We start from the raw sequence: 13,491 nt of genomic DNA, 5'->3' as shown, positions 1-13,491 counted from the left end.
GGAAAACTCACCTAATGCTCTGACAGTTCGCATCAGGACTTCCCCGACTTTCATTCTGGTCTCCGGTGTGTGCCTGTCTTCATCACTGTCATACTGAGCCAACAAGCCAAGCAAGATTTTCTCAGGGTATGCATCTGAGAGCAGGGCAACCCCTGGGGTTAAAAATAAAAAGAAAGGATTATGATTTAAAATTGGAAGGCAAATAAACCCAGACAGCCTGTGATGGGATCAACACTGAGACACTTAAACCCACCTCTGCAATTCTACCAGGAAGGGCTGCCCTTTATTTGGATGACAACACAGTGAGTGCAAAGAACATGGGTCTGGGAGTTCAGACGCCTGGATTCTTCTGGTCTCAGTCCTATATGATCTCTAAGATCACTTCCAGCACTGACATTCTATGATTTATGGATTCTAGAGTCTAAAAGCAGAGGCTAGATGATTACATATTGTGGCAGGGATTCACACAGCAGCAGGAGAAGACTAGATTAAATACCCTCTAGGGAGCCCTCCAAGTCTGAGACTCTAAGGTTCTCTGGACTAGCATCATCCCTGCCAGCATATCAGTCGAATATCCTGTCTCTGCTGCAGTTCTCTTTTCCAATATGAGTATTCTCTGTAAAACTGTCAACGAGGAGAGTAATTTCCACAAGGAAGTATCTTCAGAGCATTCTGGGCGTGATCAGTAGGAGACCCATGATTATTTATGGCTGAGTTCCCTGATCAGAAATGGGGAAGGTCCTGCTCTTGAGTCCATATTCCAAGTATGGGAGTAGCCCCCCCCCCCCTTATCTGGAGGGAATAGGTCCCAAGACCCCCAGTGGATGCATGAAATTGCAGATAGCTCCAAACAATCTATATTCTATGTTTCTTCCCATACATACTTACCTTTGATAAAGTTCAATTTATAAATTAGGCAACGTAAGAAGTTAACAATAATAACTAATAATAAAATAGAACAATTATACCAATATACTGTAATAAGTGTTATGTGAATGGGGTCTCTCTCTCTCAAAATATCTTATTGTACTCCACACACCCTTCTTCTTGTGAAGAAGTGAGATAATAAAATGCCTACGTGATGAGATAAAGTGAGGTAAAAGACGCAGGCATTGTGACAGGTTACAACTGACCTTCTGATGATTAGTCAGAAGGAGGTTTATCTGCTTCCAGACCACAGGTGACCGCAGGTAACTGAAACTGTGGAAAGCAGAAGTGCAGATAAGTGGGGACTGCTGTACGTGCTGATCCCTTCTGCCATCATGCCAGTACCTCCTAGATGGGTAATTATCTGAGCCCCACCCCATATTAGGCAAACTTCACAGAGGTGGAGGGGGGGGGGGATATGACCCAAGATAGGATCAGAAATAAAGCCCCTGGTCTCAAAACTATATTAATACAAGTTCTGTTACTTGAATGGAAAATGTTATAGACTTCTAAAGAATAGTAAGGAAGAAGAAAAGAAAAACAAAGGAAGGAAATACAGGTCTCAAAATATATTCAGGAGGAAAATGCTTCTTTGTATCACCTCTACCTCAACTACTCTGGTCCATCATTTGTGGCCTGCTGCTTTTCTTTTTTTCCTCAATTGGTCTCTCTGCTTTTACCCTATACCCTCACTGCAGCTGGAACCATCTGGTTAAAACAAGTCAGGCCCCATCATTCTTCTGCCCAAAGCCCTTAGTGGTTTCCCTTCTCCCCTGAATATGAGAAACCCCCCACCCTCACCTGGCCTTTGTTCACTCTCCGACCTCACTTTTACCATCTTTTACTGTCCTCAGCCACTCTGGCCTACTCACTGTTCTTAGAGTAGACCAAGCTGCTCCGGGCCCATGGTCTTCCCCTGGTATCCTCTCTGCCTAGGCTGCTCCTCTTCCAGGTAGCCTTACGGCTTGCTCCCCAAACCCCATGGTGTCTCTGTTCAAATATCATACCTAGCACATTTAACATGGCAGCCTCCTTCCCCTACCACTCTTTATCCCCCTCGCCCTGCTTCACTTTTCTTCTTAGCGCCTATTATTATCTGGCATGTTATATACAGTATCTGTTTGTTTATTGACTGCTCTCCTCCTTAGAATGTAAGCTTTACAAAGTCAAGGATTTTTGTTGTTGTTGTTGTTCTCTGTTGTAGCCTCAATGTCTAGAAGAGTGCCAGCACATGTCAGGTGCTCAGTAACTATTTGTTGAATGAATTAATAAAAGGTTCAAAGATACGGTCCTGATATAAATTTCAGGAATTAAGAAAGAGAAGACAGGTAAGGAGTAATAGAAATGCTTAAGAAATCCTTAATCATTTTTCATCTGAGTTTACCAATCTTCCATTTTAATTTGATACTCATGCAGGCAAAGTCTACATACTATTTCCTTTCTTAAAAAAAAGATTTATTTATTTATTTGAGAGAGAGAGAAGAGGAGCAGAGGGAGAGCGAGAATCCTGAAGCAGACTCCCTGCTGAGTGCAGAGCCGGATGAACGCTGGGCTGGATCCCAGGACCCCAAGATCATGATCTGAGCTGATAACAAGAGTCGGCCGTTTAACCAACTGAGCCACCCAGGTGCCCTTATTTTCTATGTTATAGGTTGTGATTCCATTCTCTTATTTAAATCAGATATACACAAAGGCAGTGCACCTGCTGAGGGCTGCACCTGTCTGCCTCTTTTTTGCCTTCTCCACCCCTATCTTTTCATTGCTTCCAAAAGGCCTGGGAAGTCCCTGCATGTGGTCCTAAACCACATCTTCCTTTATGTGGCCTCCAATTTTACACAAGCCGAAGCTCTTCTCTTCAGGAAGTTTCAGGCTGTGGCAGAACCTGAATTAGACAGTTTCCCTGTTGGCACAGTTGACAGTGCTCTATTATGCAAAATGATGGGGAAGTTCTTGGAGGTCCAAGGTGGAGTTAAAGATATTTTAGCATAGGGGAAAATATCTGTGGCTAAGAGAAAGATAAATTGTTTACTAAGGGAGAGAAAGGAAACAGCTTCCAAATCTTCCAAAGAGTGCAAAGCAGAAGTGAACTGGTAGCTGGTAACTGCAGTTCTGGCAGCCATTGTATCACTGATAAAAAGGCCTGGTATACATCATAGATCTATGGCAATCATAACTACTTTTCATCAGAAGTTCCCAAGTCAGAAATCTGGTAAATTTGTCTCCTTTTAGGAATATAGTTGTGACTTTATAATGGAAATCGGTGGGAAAATGGGATTTGGTTTATAAAACTTTGATCTATATCTAGCTTTTCTGAAAAACATTTATTTCTAAGTCCCTCCTACTATCACTTATGCCTATTTTCTCTCATTAATCTTTAGCAGAAAATAGTTATTTACTTCTCACAATATATCCTGCTATGTACTTCAAAACCAAATGGGCTCTTGATTTCCTTTCTGTAGCAGACATACATTTTGGTTGCACACAGCATCTACTCTGTCTTCTGCTAGCAAAACCTCGTGGTCCTTTGGGAACTATCCCTTTCCTATCCTTAGTCTCTGTGGTTTGAGTGGAGCTAACTACCCACTTTCTCTCCCTCCATGTGTAAACTCACATCCCAGGCAGGCCAGTTAGGACATTCCAACCCATGCCCACACAATGATGGGCTCAGGACTGGGCAATGAGACTCAATTCTGGAGCCCACATTGGAACTACTGGGAAAGATAAGCTCTTTTTCCCTGCCCCCACTGTTGAAGTTACTAGCCTGGAGCTGCCTGTGGCCATTATGTGGAGAAAACACACCCAAAAATAAAGCCAACACAGAAGAGGGTCAAGCCAAGAGAGGAAAGGAGAAAAGGAAGAGACCTGATGTCACACTTCGAGCCTCTGGATCCAACAGTATTTCCATCCACTAGACTCTCTGCATACATAAATCAATAAATATCCTTTTATGTGTATGCCAGTTTGATTTTTTTCATCCAAAGGAATCCTAACACATCCTTCTTCGGATTAAAAAAATTTTTTGAAATTTTTATTTATTTACTTACTTACGTACTTTGCCTATAATGCCAAACTTTTAATTCCACTAGGGAGCTTTAAATTCTTCCACTCTTGCATTAAAAGGTTGCCAATAGCAAAGCCCAGTTTCCTTGCTTCCCACAGTCCCATGATAGCAATTGTTTATCTTCTTGATGGCCTTTTTCCCAAACTGCTGCCAAATGGCCCTCTGACTGTTTGAGTTTTACCTTCTAGGATACAGCTGCTACCTAGGAGTTTATAAATCCCTAGAGGACAAGGGCAGCTCCCTCCTTACTCTTAGAGCAAGCAGCTGTGAGACTGCTTACATGATGGTTAAGACTGCATAACAATTAAAGAGATGAAATTCTGTGTGGCTGTTTTTGTTTCTTATTTGAAAAACTCTCTGAATTTTGACAACTGAGGAAGCACAGCCATAACCTTCACATGACCCTTGGTCCCTCGCACTTGATAATTCCTTTGTAATTTAAAAACGGGGTAATTTCTGGGTCAGCACAGGCTTCAAGGAAACACAACACATCAATCCCTTTGGCAAAAAGAACCAAATGACCGTGTGAGAAATACCTGCTCCTGCTCTGATCGCAGGAAAATGACTACGTATTTCAAGATGTGGCCTAACAGATAAGTTATATAGAAGATAAGGGTGAACCTAAAATGGCCAGGTTCATGAAAACATTCTGATCTGTATTTTCAGGCAAAGCATAGGATATAGGCAAATTAACTCAAGTGAAAAAATATTAATGAAAGTACATTATGCAACAAAATAGAGACAGACAACTTTGTGAAGCCACCATTTATCTCCCCAAAAGACTTTCCTTGCAAAGCCGGAAATATATTCTAATCCCAACAGTGTTGACTTCAAGACGATTCCTCAGCAAGGTGTTCAGTGATTCTGCAGACCTCCAGAAGTAAAAGGAGCCTAGGTACAGTCTTACCTTATACAACACTCTTGCATTGTAGGATAGTTTAAATGTCTTTGCTGACTGGCTCTATCCTAAGAACCTGCTAAGCCAACCTCCACTTTAAAACTAACCTGCCTCATTCTCCTGGGCACATAACAACCTACCTCCCAAAATACCCACATCAACCTGGAAAACCACCTACTCCCTCAAACTTCTCAGGTACTTCTGCTGACAAAACTGTAAGATACACAAAACCCCACATATTGTGTGCTTCCATTTACATGAAATGCCCAGAATAGGCAAATCAGAATAGACAGAAAGTAGATTTAGTGGTTACCTAGGGCTGCAGGAGGTAGGGGAAATAGGGAGTGACTGCTAATAGATGTGGAGTTTCTTTCTGGAGCAATAAAAACCTTCCAAAATTGATTGTGGTAATGGGTACACACTCTGTGAATATACTAAAAGCACTGAATTGTACACTTTAAATGAGTGAATTGTATGGTATATAAATTATATCCCAAAAAGTTATTATTAAAAAAAACCATAAAAGCTATTTCATATCTACCCGTTTAGGTTTCTAGAATAGAAGAAAAAGGGAAAAAATAACACAGCTCATCTTAAATATAAAGGGAAATCCAGTGCCAGAAGCAAAATGTCAGCTTCCTTTTGTATTCAAATCTATTTTGGTTGCCCCTGTAGGGTGAAGGTGGACAGAGGGAGAAAAGGATTTGTTATCTGAATGGGAAAAAAAAAGTATTTCACATTTCACAGAACCTGTCTAACATGTGTAAGAAAATATATTACGTCTAAAATTCTAAGTTCTGTGTTAAGCCAGAAACTCTAGGAATTTGTCCTAGCAGATATACTAGCACAAATAGAAAATTACTTATGTACAAAATCATCACTGTAGTACGATTGATAAAGAAAAGACTGGAAACAAATTAAATATTCATCAGTAAAGAACTGATTAAGTTGTGGTCACTCATATAATGGGATACAATGCATCCATAAAAAAATAAAAAAGCTTTTTAAGAACTGTTATGGAATAAATTCTAAGATCTACTGTTAGGTAAAAAGCAAAGTGCAAAACAATGTGTATAGAATTCAACCATTTCTGTACAAAAGGGAAATATACACTCATAAAATATTTCTGGAAGGATACACAAGAAACTCGTGATACTGGTTGTTTCTGGGGAGGGAAACAGGGAAAGACATGAGAGAAGAAAGTTTTTATTCTGTATCTTTTTGTACCTTTTGAACTTTGAACCATCTGATATATTATCTATCAAATATAAATTTTACAAATATAAGTTTAAAAAGTCTGTGATAAGGGACATGGTCTTTTAAAATAGACCAGCTTCTTTTAGAGACAAGAGTGTAAAAAGAATTTGCAATCAAGTGTTGTAGAATGACCACAAATGTCTGTATTCTCTTCCTCCTGAAATCCTACTAAGTGACAAAAAGGGTATAAACCCATAAACAAGAATAAAGAGAATGGGAGAGGTGTCAAAGGAAGACTGAACTAGGCTCAGCAATGAACAATACCCAAATAGTCAACAGTAAATACAGCCCAAAGATGTAGCCAAAAATCGTGATGTGCCAATGGCAGGAGGGAAGGGACATGCGTGTGCACATGCGGGTGTGCATGTGTGTACATGTGTGCATGCGTTAAATCCTCATCCAACATATGGAAAATGAGTAGATAATGCCCAAAGTTTTTTAAATCAAGAGAAATATGGGATGCCTGGCTGGCTCCGTCAGTGGAGCATATGACTCTTGATCTCAGGGTTGTAGGTTCGAGCCCCATGTTGGTGTAGAGATGACTTAAAAATAAAATCTTTAAAAGAAAAAAAAAAAGAGGGGCGCCTGGGTGGTGTAGGTCATGATCCCAGGGTCCTGGGATCGAGCCCCGCATTGGGCTCCCTGCTCAGCGGGAAGCCTGCTTCTCCCTCTCCCACTCCCCCTGCTTGTGTTCCCTCTCTCACTGTGTCTCTGTCAAATAAATAAATAAAATCTTAAAAAAAAATGTGTGAGCAATTTATTTATAAATGGGAAGGTAATCACTAAAAGAAACTACTTAAAAAGGGGTGGAAAAGGAATGTTATCTCTGGGGACTCGAACTGTGAGGGGGAAGAAGCAGGGCAGGAGATAAGCTTTTTTACTCATTACAAACTACATTCAAAGTAATAAAAGTAAGTTTATTTTAAAAACTAGAAAGAATATAAAAAGCATATTAACCTATAGAGGAAGCCCAGTGAAAGAACAATAACGGGTAAGAGAAGAGGTCAGGCACAGGAGAACTCTCCTTTTACAGAAAGGATTACGAAAAGACCCTCACCGATCTGCGCCTGTCCTCTCTTGCAGCTCTCTGACAGAAAGATACAAAAGGCTAAAACCTGGAGAGAAGGAAAATACCCTTAGCAGGGTACTTCAGTTGTTACTTTTGAGATCTTTCATTATGATGAAAGCCAACAATAATTTCAGCTCCAAGAATCCAGGAATTTGCACAAACTGGGAAAGTTGGTTATTAAATCAAGGAAGTGTGGGGAATTTAACTGGACGGCTGGTCTGTCTTTGTAATTAGAGTAAATGACAACGTCTGGATGCCAATTCGATGTTAACTTTCTCTACAGCTCCAGAGCTGGGCTAAGTGTGGCAACAACTTAGCAAGAGCCCCAACAAATTTATAAAGATTCAACATGAGTGAGTGTTACCCAGGCCTGAAGAAAAAACAGGGTTAGACTAATAAACTATCACGGTCAACAGCTAAAGATTTGTGAGAACCATACCTAGAGTCTACCTCTTTAAGTCAGGATCTAAATATTACATTCGAGGAGCACCTGGGTGGTGTAGTCAGTTAAGCGTCCGGCTCAGGTCGTGATCTCAGGGTCATGAGATCGAGCCCCACGTTGGGCTCAGGGCAGGGTCTGCTTAAGATTCTCCCTCTACCCCTACATCACCCTGTGCTCTCACTCTCTCTCTCAAATAAATAAATAAATCTTTAAATAATAATAATACATTCAAACACTAAAATAATGCCAATGTATTTTGCTTAAGTTGTTTTCTACTTCCCATTTTGGAGGGGAAATGTTAAAAGGAGTGCATCTATATTTGCTCATAGTTAACTATACTTGTTGGAAGCCATTTGGATCACAAAATACTATCTTTGTGACTCGAACAAACACCTAATAGCAAAGACAGATTCCAAATATATACTGAATGTTTTCAACATGCCAGGCCATTCTAAGCACTTTTACATGCATTCGTCCATTTAATGCTCCCAACAATCCTTTGAGGGAGATATTATTATTATTATTAATTTTATGAAGGGAGAAGTTGAGGAACAGATGGGTGAAAAATATGACCCAAGATATTTGGCACATGGCAGAGCAGAATTGCAAACCTGCACTCGGCTATGCCATGGGCCCCCTGGCAGCAGTGCCTGGGAGAAAGTAACTGCTGGAATAATACTAGCTTTGAAAATCCTAACCCCAAAGGTAGCGAACCTTACATTTTCAAGTATATGCTCTCAGCCTTACTCCATAAAATTTACGTTTTACTGAACTCCAAGGTCAGAGGAAGAAGAGGCACTCCGCACACTGCATCCCATAAGAGAAAGGCCTGAATTCTCTAGACTACAGTTTGTCTAGTGGGGCTTCATAGGGACTACTTCATTCCTACTTGGTATCTTTATTTAGCCTGTCGCAAAGGGAGGTGAGTGATGTTAATGAAATTCACAAATGATTCTAACTTGAGATGCTGCTGACATTAGTGGTAACAGAGAAGCCGTATAAAAGGAAATTGAGAACTTGGATTTTCAGGAGTTCCAGTTTTTAACCAGTGATCCCCAAACACCTCCACTCTACTTGACACTGCAAGCCCCCTAAATCTCATATTCTGCGAGATAAACAAAATTCAAAACAGCCCCCAAAAGCTTAGAGTCCACCTTGTCAGGGTGCCTCTGTCAAACACCTGTGGGCGACAGAGAGCTGAGGAAAACGGAGCCGCAAGAACGCCGCCACCATCAAGGGTTCTGTTGTATGTGCAGAAATTCGAACAAAGCTGCCTGCATACTGGCTGAAGGCAGAAGTGAGGAAGGAAGGACAGGAAAACAGCAATTACCTCTGCTTTCAGGGTAATTACTGCCCTACGCATTCTGAGAAACCCACATTTCAGCTGTTCCAGGGTGAGAACTAAAGAAGCAGGATGTCATTCATTTAATTCTCTTTATGTAGCTTTCCAAGAGTAAAAAAGGACATTAACATTCTCCTTATTTTTTTTAAAGATTTTGTTTATTTATTTGAAAGAGAGAGAGAAAGAGTTCGAGAGAGCATAAGCAGGGGGAGCAGCAGAGGGAGAGGGAGAAGCAGGGAGCTTGATGCAGGACTTGATCCCAGGACCCTGGGAACATGGCCCAAGCCAAAGGCAGACGCTTAACCAAGCCACCCAGGCGCCCCAACATTCTCTTTATGATATCAAAACATTTACTGGTAAAAAGAAAAAAGGGACTTCCGATTTCCCATAAAATAGTGAGTGGTTCTCTTTTGGCTGAATCTTGGTAAGAAAATAAAACTCTTTACACCTCTTAACACCCAAGATGGGTGGTCCTAGTAGCAGGAATACTAACTAAACTGCAGACTCATTTTTTCTGAAGTTTTCTACTGGCATTTCACCTCAAGCATACTCGAAGAGAAGTTGCAGAATCAGCAGAGCTGACTGATATGTCAGGCTCTCACTCGTTCTCAGGGAACCAAAGGCTCCCCGGGGAGTTGTCACCTGGCCTGCAGCTCCAACAAGACAGGGCTGATCTTTCATGTTCTCTGGAGTCTCAGGGCTAGGAGACTTGCTCTGTGCTTTGGGCACCAAGCAGTGACACAGGCAAGACACAGACGCTAATGAAATGCTCCTTTTTTCCTGCGTTAAGCCTAGCACAAGTCCTGATGAGAGGAGTAGGCAAGTCTCTGTGACAGGCACTCCAGGCTAGGACTTGCTTAGAAGTGTTGTCAAATCAGTAACTGTGACGTGTAGGACTTAAACTGTAGTTTCACATGGAAACCAGGCAGAGCTACTATAAATTTCACCCAAAGAGCCCCTTCTCCCCTGATAAAGGCACATACACAAACAAACACTCCGCCTATAAACCTTTTCATGGACCCTCTAGGAGTCCACACAGCCCTCAGGTTAAAATCCCTGCGCTAAGTAGGGCACCCATAAATAGAGGGGAAAGGAGAAACCTTTAAAAAATTTGCTTGCACAATGAAAAGAACTTGACTTTTTTTTCCCCTGGTGGTATAAATAATACATGGTCACGGTAAAAGATGCTAATACTAGTGAAAAGCAAAAGAAGAAAGTGAAATAAAAATCACCTTTGGGAGGTATGGGAGCATTGGGGAGTGAAGGGGAGATAATCTTTAAGATAATGAAGATACTGTAAAATTGATTGTGGTGATAGATGCACAACTCTGTGAATATACTAACAGCTACTGTATTTTACACTTAAAAAGGGCATATTGTATGGTATATGAATTATACCCCAGTTAAGCAGTTTTTTTAAAAAATCACCTGAAATCTACACACACATTTTAGTGCCCTCTCATTCGTACACCATTCCTTGAATCACACTCTCTCTCTCTCTCTCTCTCGCACACACAGTTTTTATTGTGGGCAACTTTGTTTTAACAGCTTTCTTTTTTAAGGGAGGATGGAGGGGTGCCTGGGTGGCTCAGTCAGTTAAGTGGCTGCCTTCAGCTCAGGTCATGATCTCAGGGTCCTGGGATCGAATTGGAGTCTGTTTGTCCCTCTCCCTCAGCTTGTCTCTCCCTCACCTGTGCACTCTCTCTCTTTCTCTTTCTGAAATAAATATTTTAAAAAAGGGGGGGGAGAATGGGGGGAATTTATTGCCCCAGATGGCACCCCTTTTACACTAGATAATTTGAGGTGGTCCAATGATAACACTGAACACTTTAATAGTAACATTATAAGTAATAATAGTAAGGATGATAGAAAGAGAAGGGATTTCTTTCAAATTTTACTTCAGTTAAAAAGACGGAGATGGGGGGGTGCCTGGGTGGCTCAGTCATTAAGCATCTGCCTTAGGCTCACGTCATGATCCCAAGGTCCTGGGATCGAGTCCCGCATAGGGCTCCTTGCTCTGCAGGAAGACTGCTTCTCCCTCTCCCACTCCCACTGCTTGTGTTCCCTCTCTCGCTGTGTCTCTCTGTCAAATAAATAAATAAAATCTTTAAAAAAAAAAAAAAAAAGATGGAGATGGGGGCGCCTGGCTGGCTCGGTCAGTGAAGGACACGACTCTTATCTCAGGGTCATGAGTTTGAGCCCCACATGGGTGTAGAGATTACTTTAAAAAAAGGGGGTGGATCGGGCGCCTGGGTGGCTCAGTTGGTTAAGCGACTGCCTTCAGCTCAGGTCATGATCCTGGAGTCCCGGGATCGAGTCCCACGTCGGGCTCCCTGCTCAGCAGGGGGTCTGCTTCTCCCTCTGATCCTCTTTCCTCTCATGCTCTCTGTCTCTCATTCTCTCTCTCTCTCAAATAAATATAAATAAAATCTTTAAAAAATAAAAAATAAAAAAAGGGGGTGGAGGAGTAAAAAAAAACCCCAAATCGGTTATATAAGAATATACAGAAGTACTTTGCAGCTATGGCATAAATCATAATGTTTGGAAAACATCTTTAAATAAAGGCAACAGAAAGAATTATTTCATGCATTCACCCATTAATAGAGTGTGTATTATGTGCCAGATACTAAGTGATACAAATATAGACAGTATCTGTCTAGAGAAAGAGACGAATTGGCCAATGATTACAAGACAGTGTGGTTGATACTGCAAGTTGGGAATAATGAGAGCATAGGGAGAGAGGAGTCAAAAAAAGGGTGTGGGGCGGGGGTGGGGCTTCCTGGAGAAGGGACATGTGAGCCCTGCTGCGAAAAGCACTAGGTTCTGCAACTGGGAGCTACGCCCAGGCCCAAGAGCTAACTGCGTAATTACTCAGTGTGGAAAAAGTTCCATAGACCTTTTAGACAGAACTATGCTAGGCACCCACCTCCTACTTACACTTTTAGGGTGGATTCCCCAAAGAGAAATAATTGGCTCCAAGGACATAAACATTTTCAAAGCTACATTCCAAAAATGTCCCCATTAGTTTTCCTACCAAGAGTGATCAAGTGTGCCTCGGCCAGCACTGGGTATTCTCTCATTTATTTATTTATTTTAAATGTTTTATTTATTTATTCATGAAAGTCTGAGAGAGAGAGGCAGAGGCAGAGGCAGAGGGAGAAGGAGGCTCCCCGCCTAGCAGGGAGCCCGATGCAGGACTCGATCCCAGGACCCTGGGACCACGATCTGAGCGGAAGGCAGACGCCCAACCATCTGAGGCACCCAGGTGCCCCTGGGTATTCTCATTTAAAAAACAAAACAAAACTGTTTTTTGAAATGTCACACAAAGTTACATTTAATTATTATTTTAATCTACCTTTCTTTGCTTATTAAAAAAATATTTTACCAAAATTTTATTACTTTTATTCCTCTACCACGAATTGCCTATTTATTTTTATCCATTTATGTACTGGATATTTTTATCAACCTCTATAGGCTCTTTATGTAGTTAAGGCATTAACTGTTTGCTTGTCCCTCTTGCAAAAAACACAGGTTTATTTATTTTTTTATTTTTTTAAAGATTTTATTTATTTATTTGAGACAGAGAGAATGAGAGAGACAGAGAGCACATGAGAGGGGGGAGGGTCAGAGGGAGAAGCAGGCTCCCCGCCGAGCAGGGAGCCCGATGCGGGACTCGATCCCGGGACTCCAGGATCATGACCTGAGCCGAAGGCAGTCGCTTAACCAACTGAGCCACCCAGGCGCCCAGAAAACACAGGTTTAAAGAGATAGAATTCCCATGCCGTAAAATTCACCATTTTAATGTGTACAATTCAGTGATCTTTATTATATTCATGTAGTTGTGCAACCAGCATCACTATTTAATTCCAGGACGTGTATTACTCCAAAAAGAAACCTCCTACTCATTAGCAGCCATTTTCGTTCTCCACCCAGACTCCCCAGCTCTAGGCAACCTCAAATCTACTTTCTGTCTCTACAGAATGCTTGTCCTTTCTGCTGCCAATTTTTCTGTATTATATTTTGTAGTTTAATAAGGCTGTTTTTAAATTTTTTTTATTAACATAAACTGTATTATTTGTTTCAGGGGTATAGGTCTGTGATTCATCAGTCTTACAAAATTCACAGCACTCACCATAGCACATACCCTCCCCATTGTCCATCACCCAGCCACCCCAACCCTCCCACCCCTTCCCCTCCAGCAACCCTCACTTTGTTTCCTGAGATTAAGAGTCTCTTATGGTTTGCCTCCCTCTCTGGTTTTGTTTTGTTTCATGTTTTCCTCTCTTCCCCTATGATCCTCTGCCTTGTTTCTCAAACTCCACATATCAGTGAGATCATATGATAATTATCTTTCTCTGATTGACTTATTTCGCTTAGCATAATACCCTCTAGTTCCATCCATGTCATTGCAAATGGCAAGATTTCATTTTTTGATGGCTGCATAATATTCCATTGTATATATATACACCACATCTTCTTTATCCATTCATCTGAC

The 13,491-nt window shown here is 41.3% G+C and overlaps 1 protein-coding gene across 1 annotated transcript in view; it reads right to left on the bottom strand.

Annotated features, from left to right (window-relative positions):
* TANGO6 (transport and golgi organization 6 homolog) overlaps positions 1 to 13,491 on the bottom strand; it is a 193,413-nt gene that overhangs the window by 83,921 nt on the left and 96,001 nt on the right. The window contains exon 15 of the mRNA XM_021705558.1: positions 12 to 152. Within this exon, the coding sequence (XP_021561233.1) occupies positions 12 to 152 (141 nt within the window). The remainder of the gene's footprint in view (positions 1 to 11; positions 153 to 13,491) is intronic.

Source organism: Neomonachus schauinslandi, chromosome 16, assembly GCF_002201575.2.
Source record: "Neomonachus schauinslandi chromosome 16, ASM220157v2, whole genome shotgun sequence".
NCBI lineage: Eukaryota > Metazoa > Chordata > Mammalia > Carnivora > Phocidae > Neomonachus > Neomonachus schauinslandi.
This window is presented reverse-complemented; position numbering and strand designations above follow the sequence as displayed.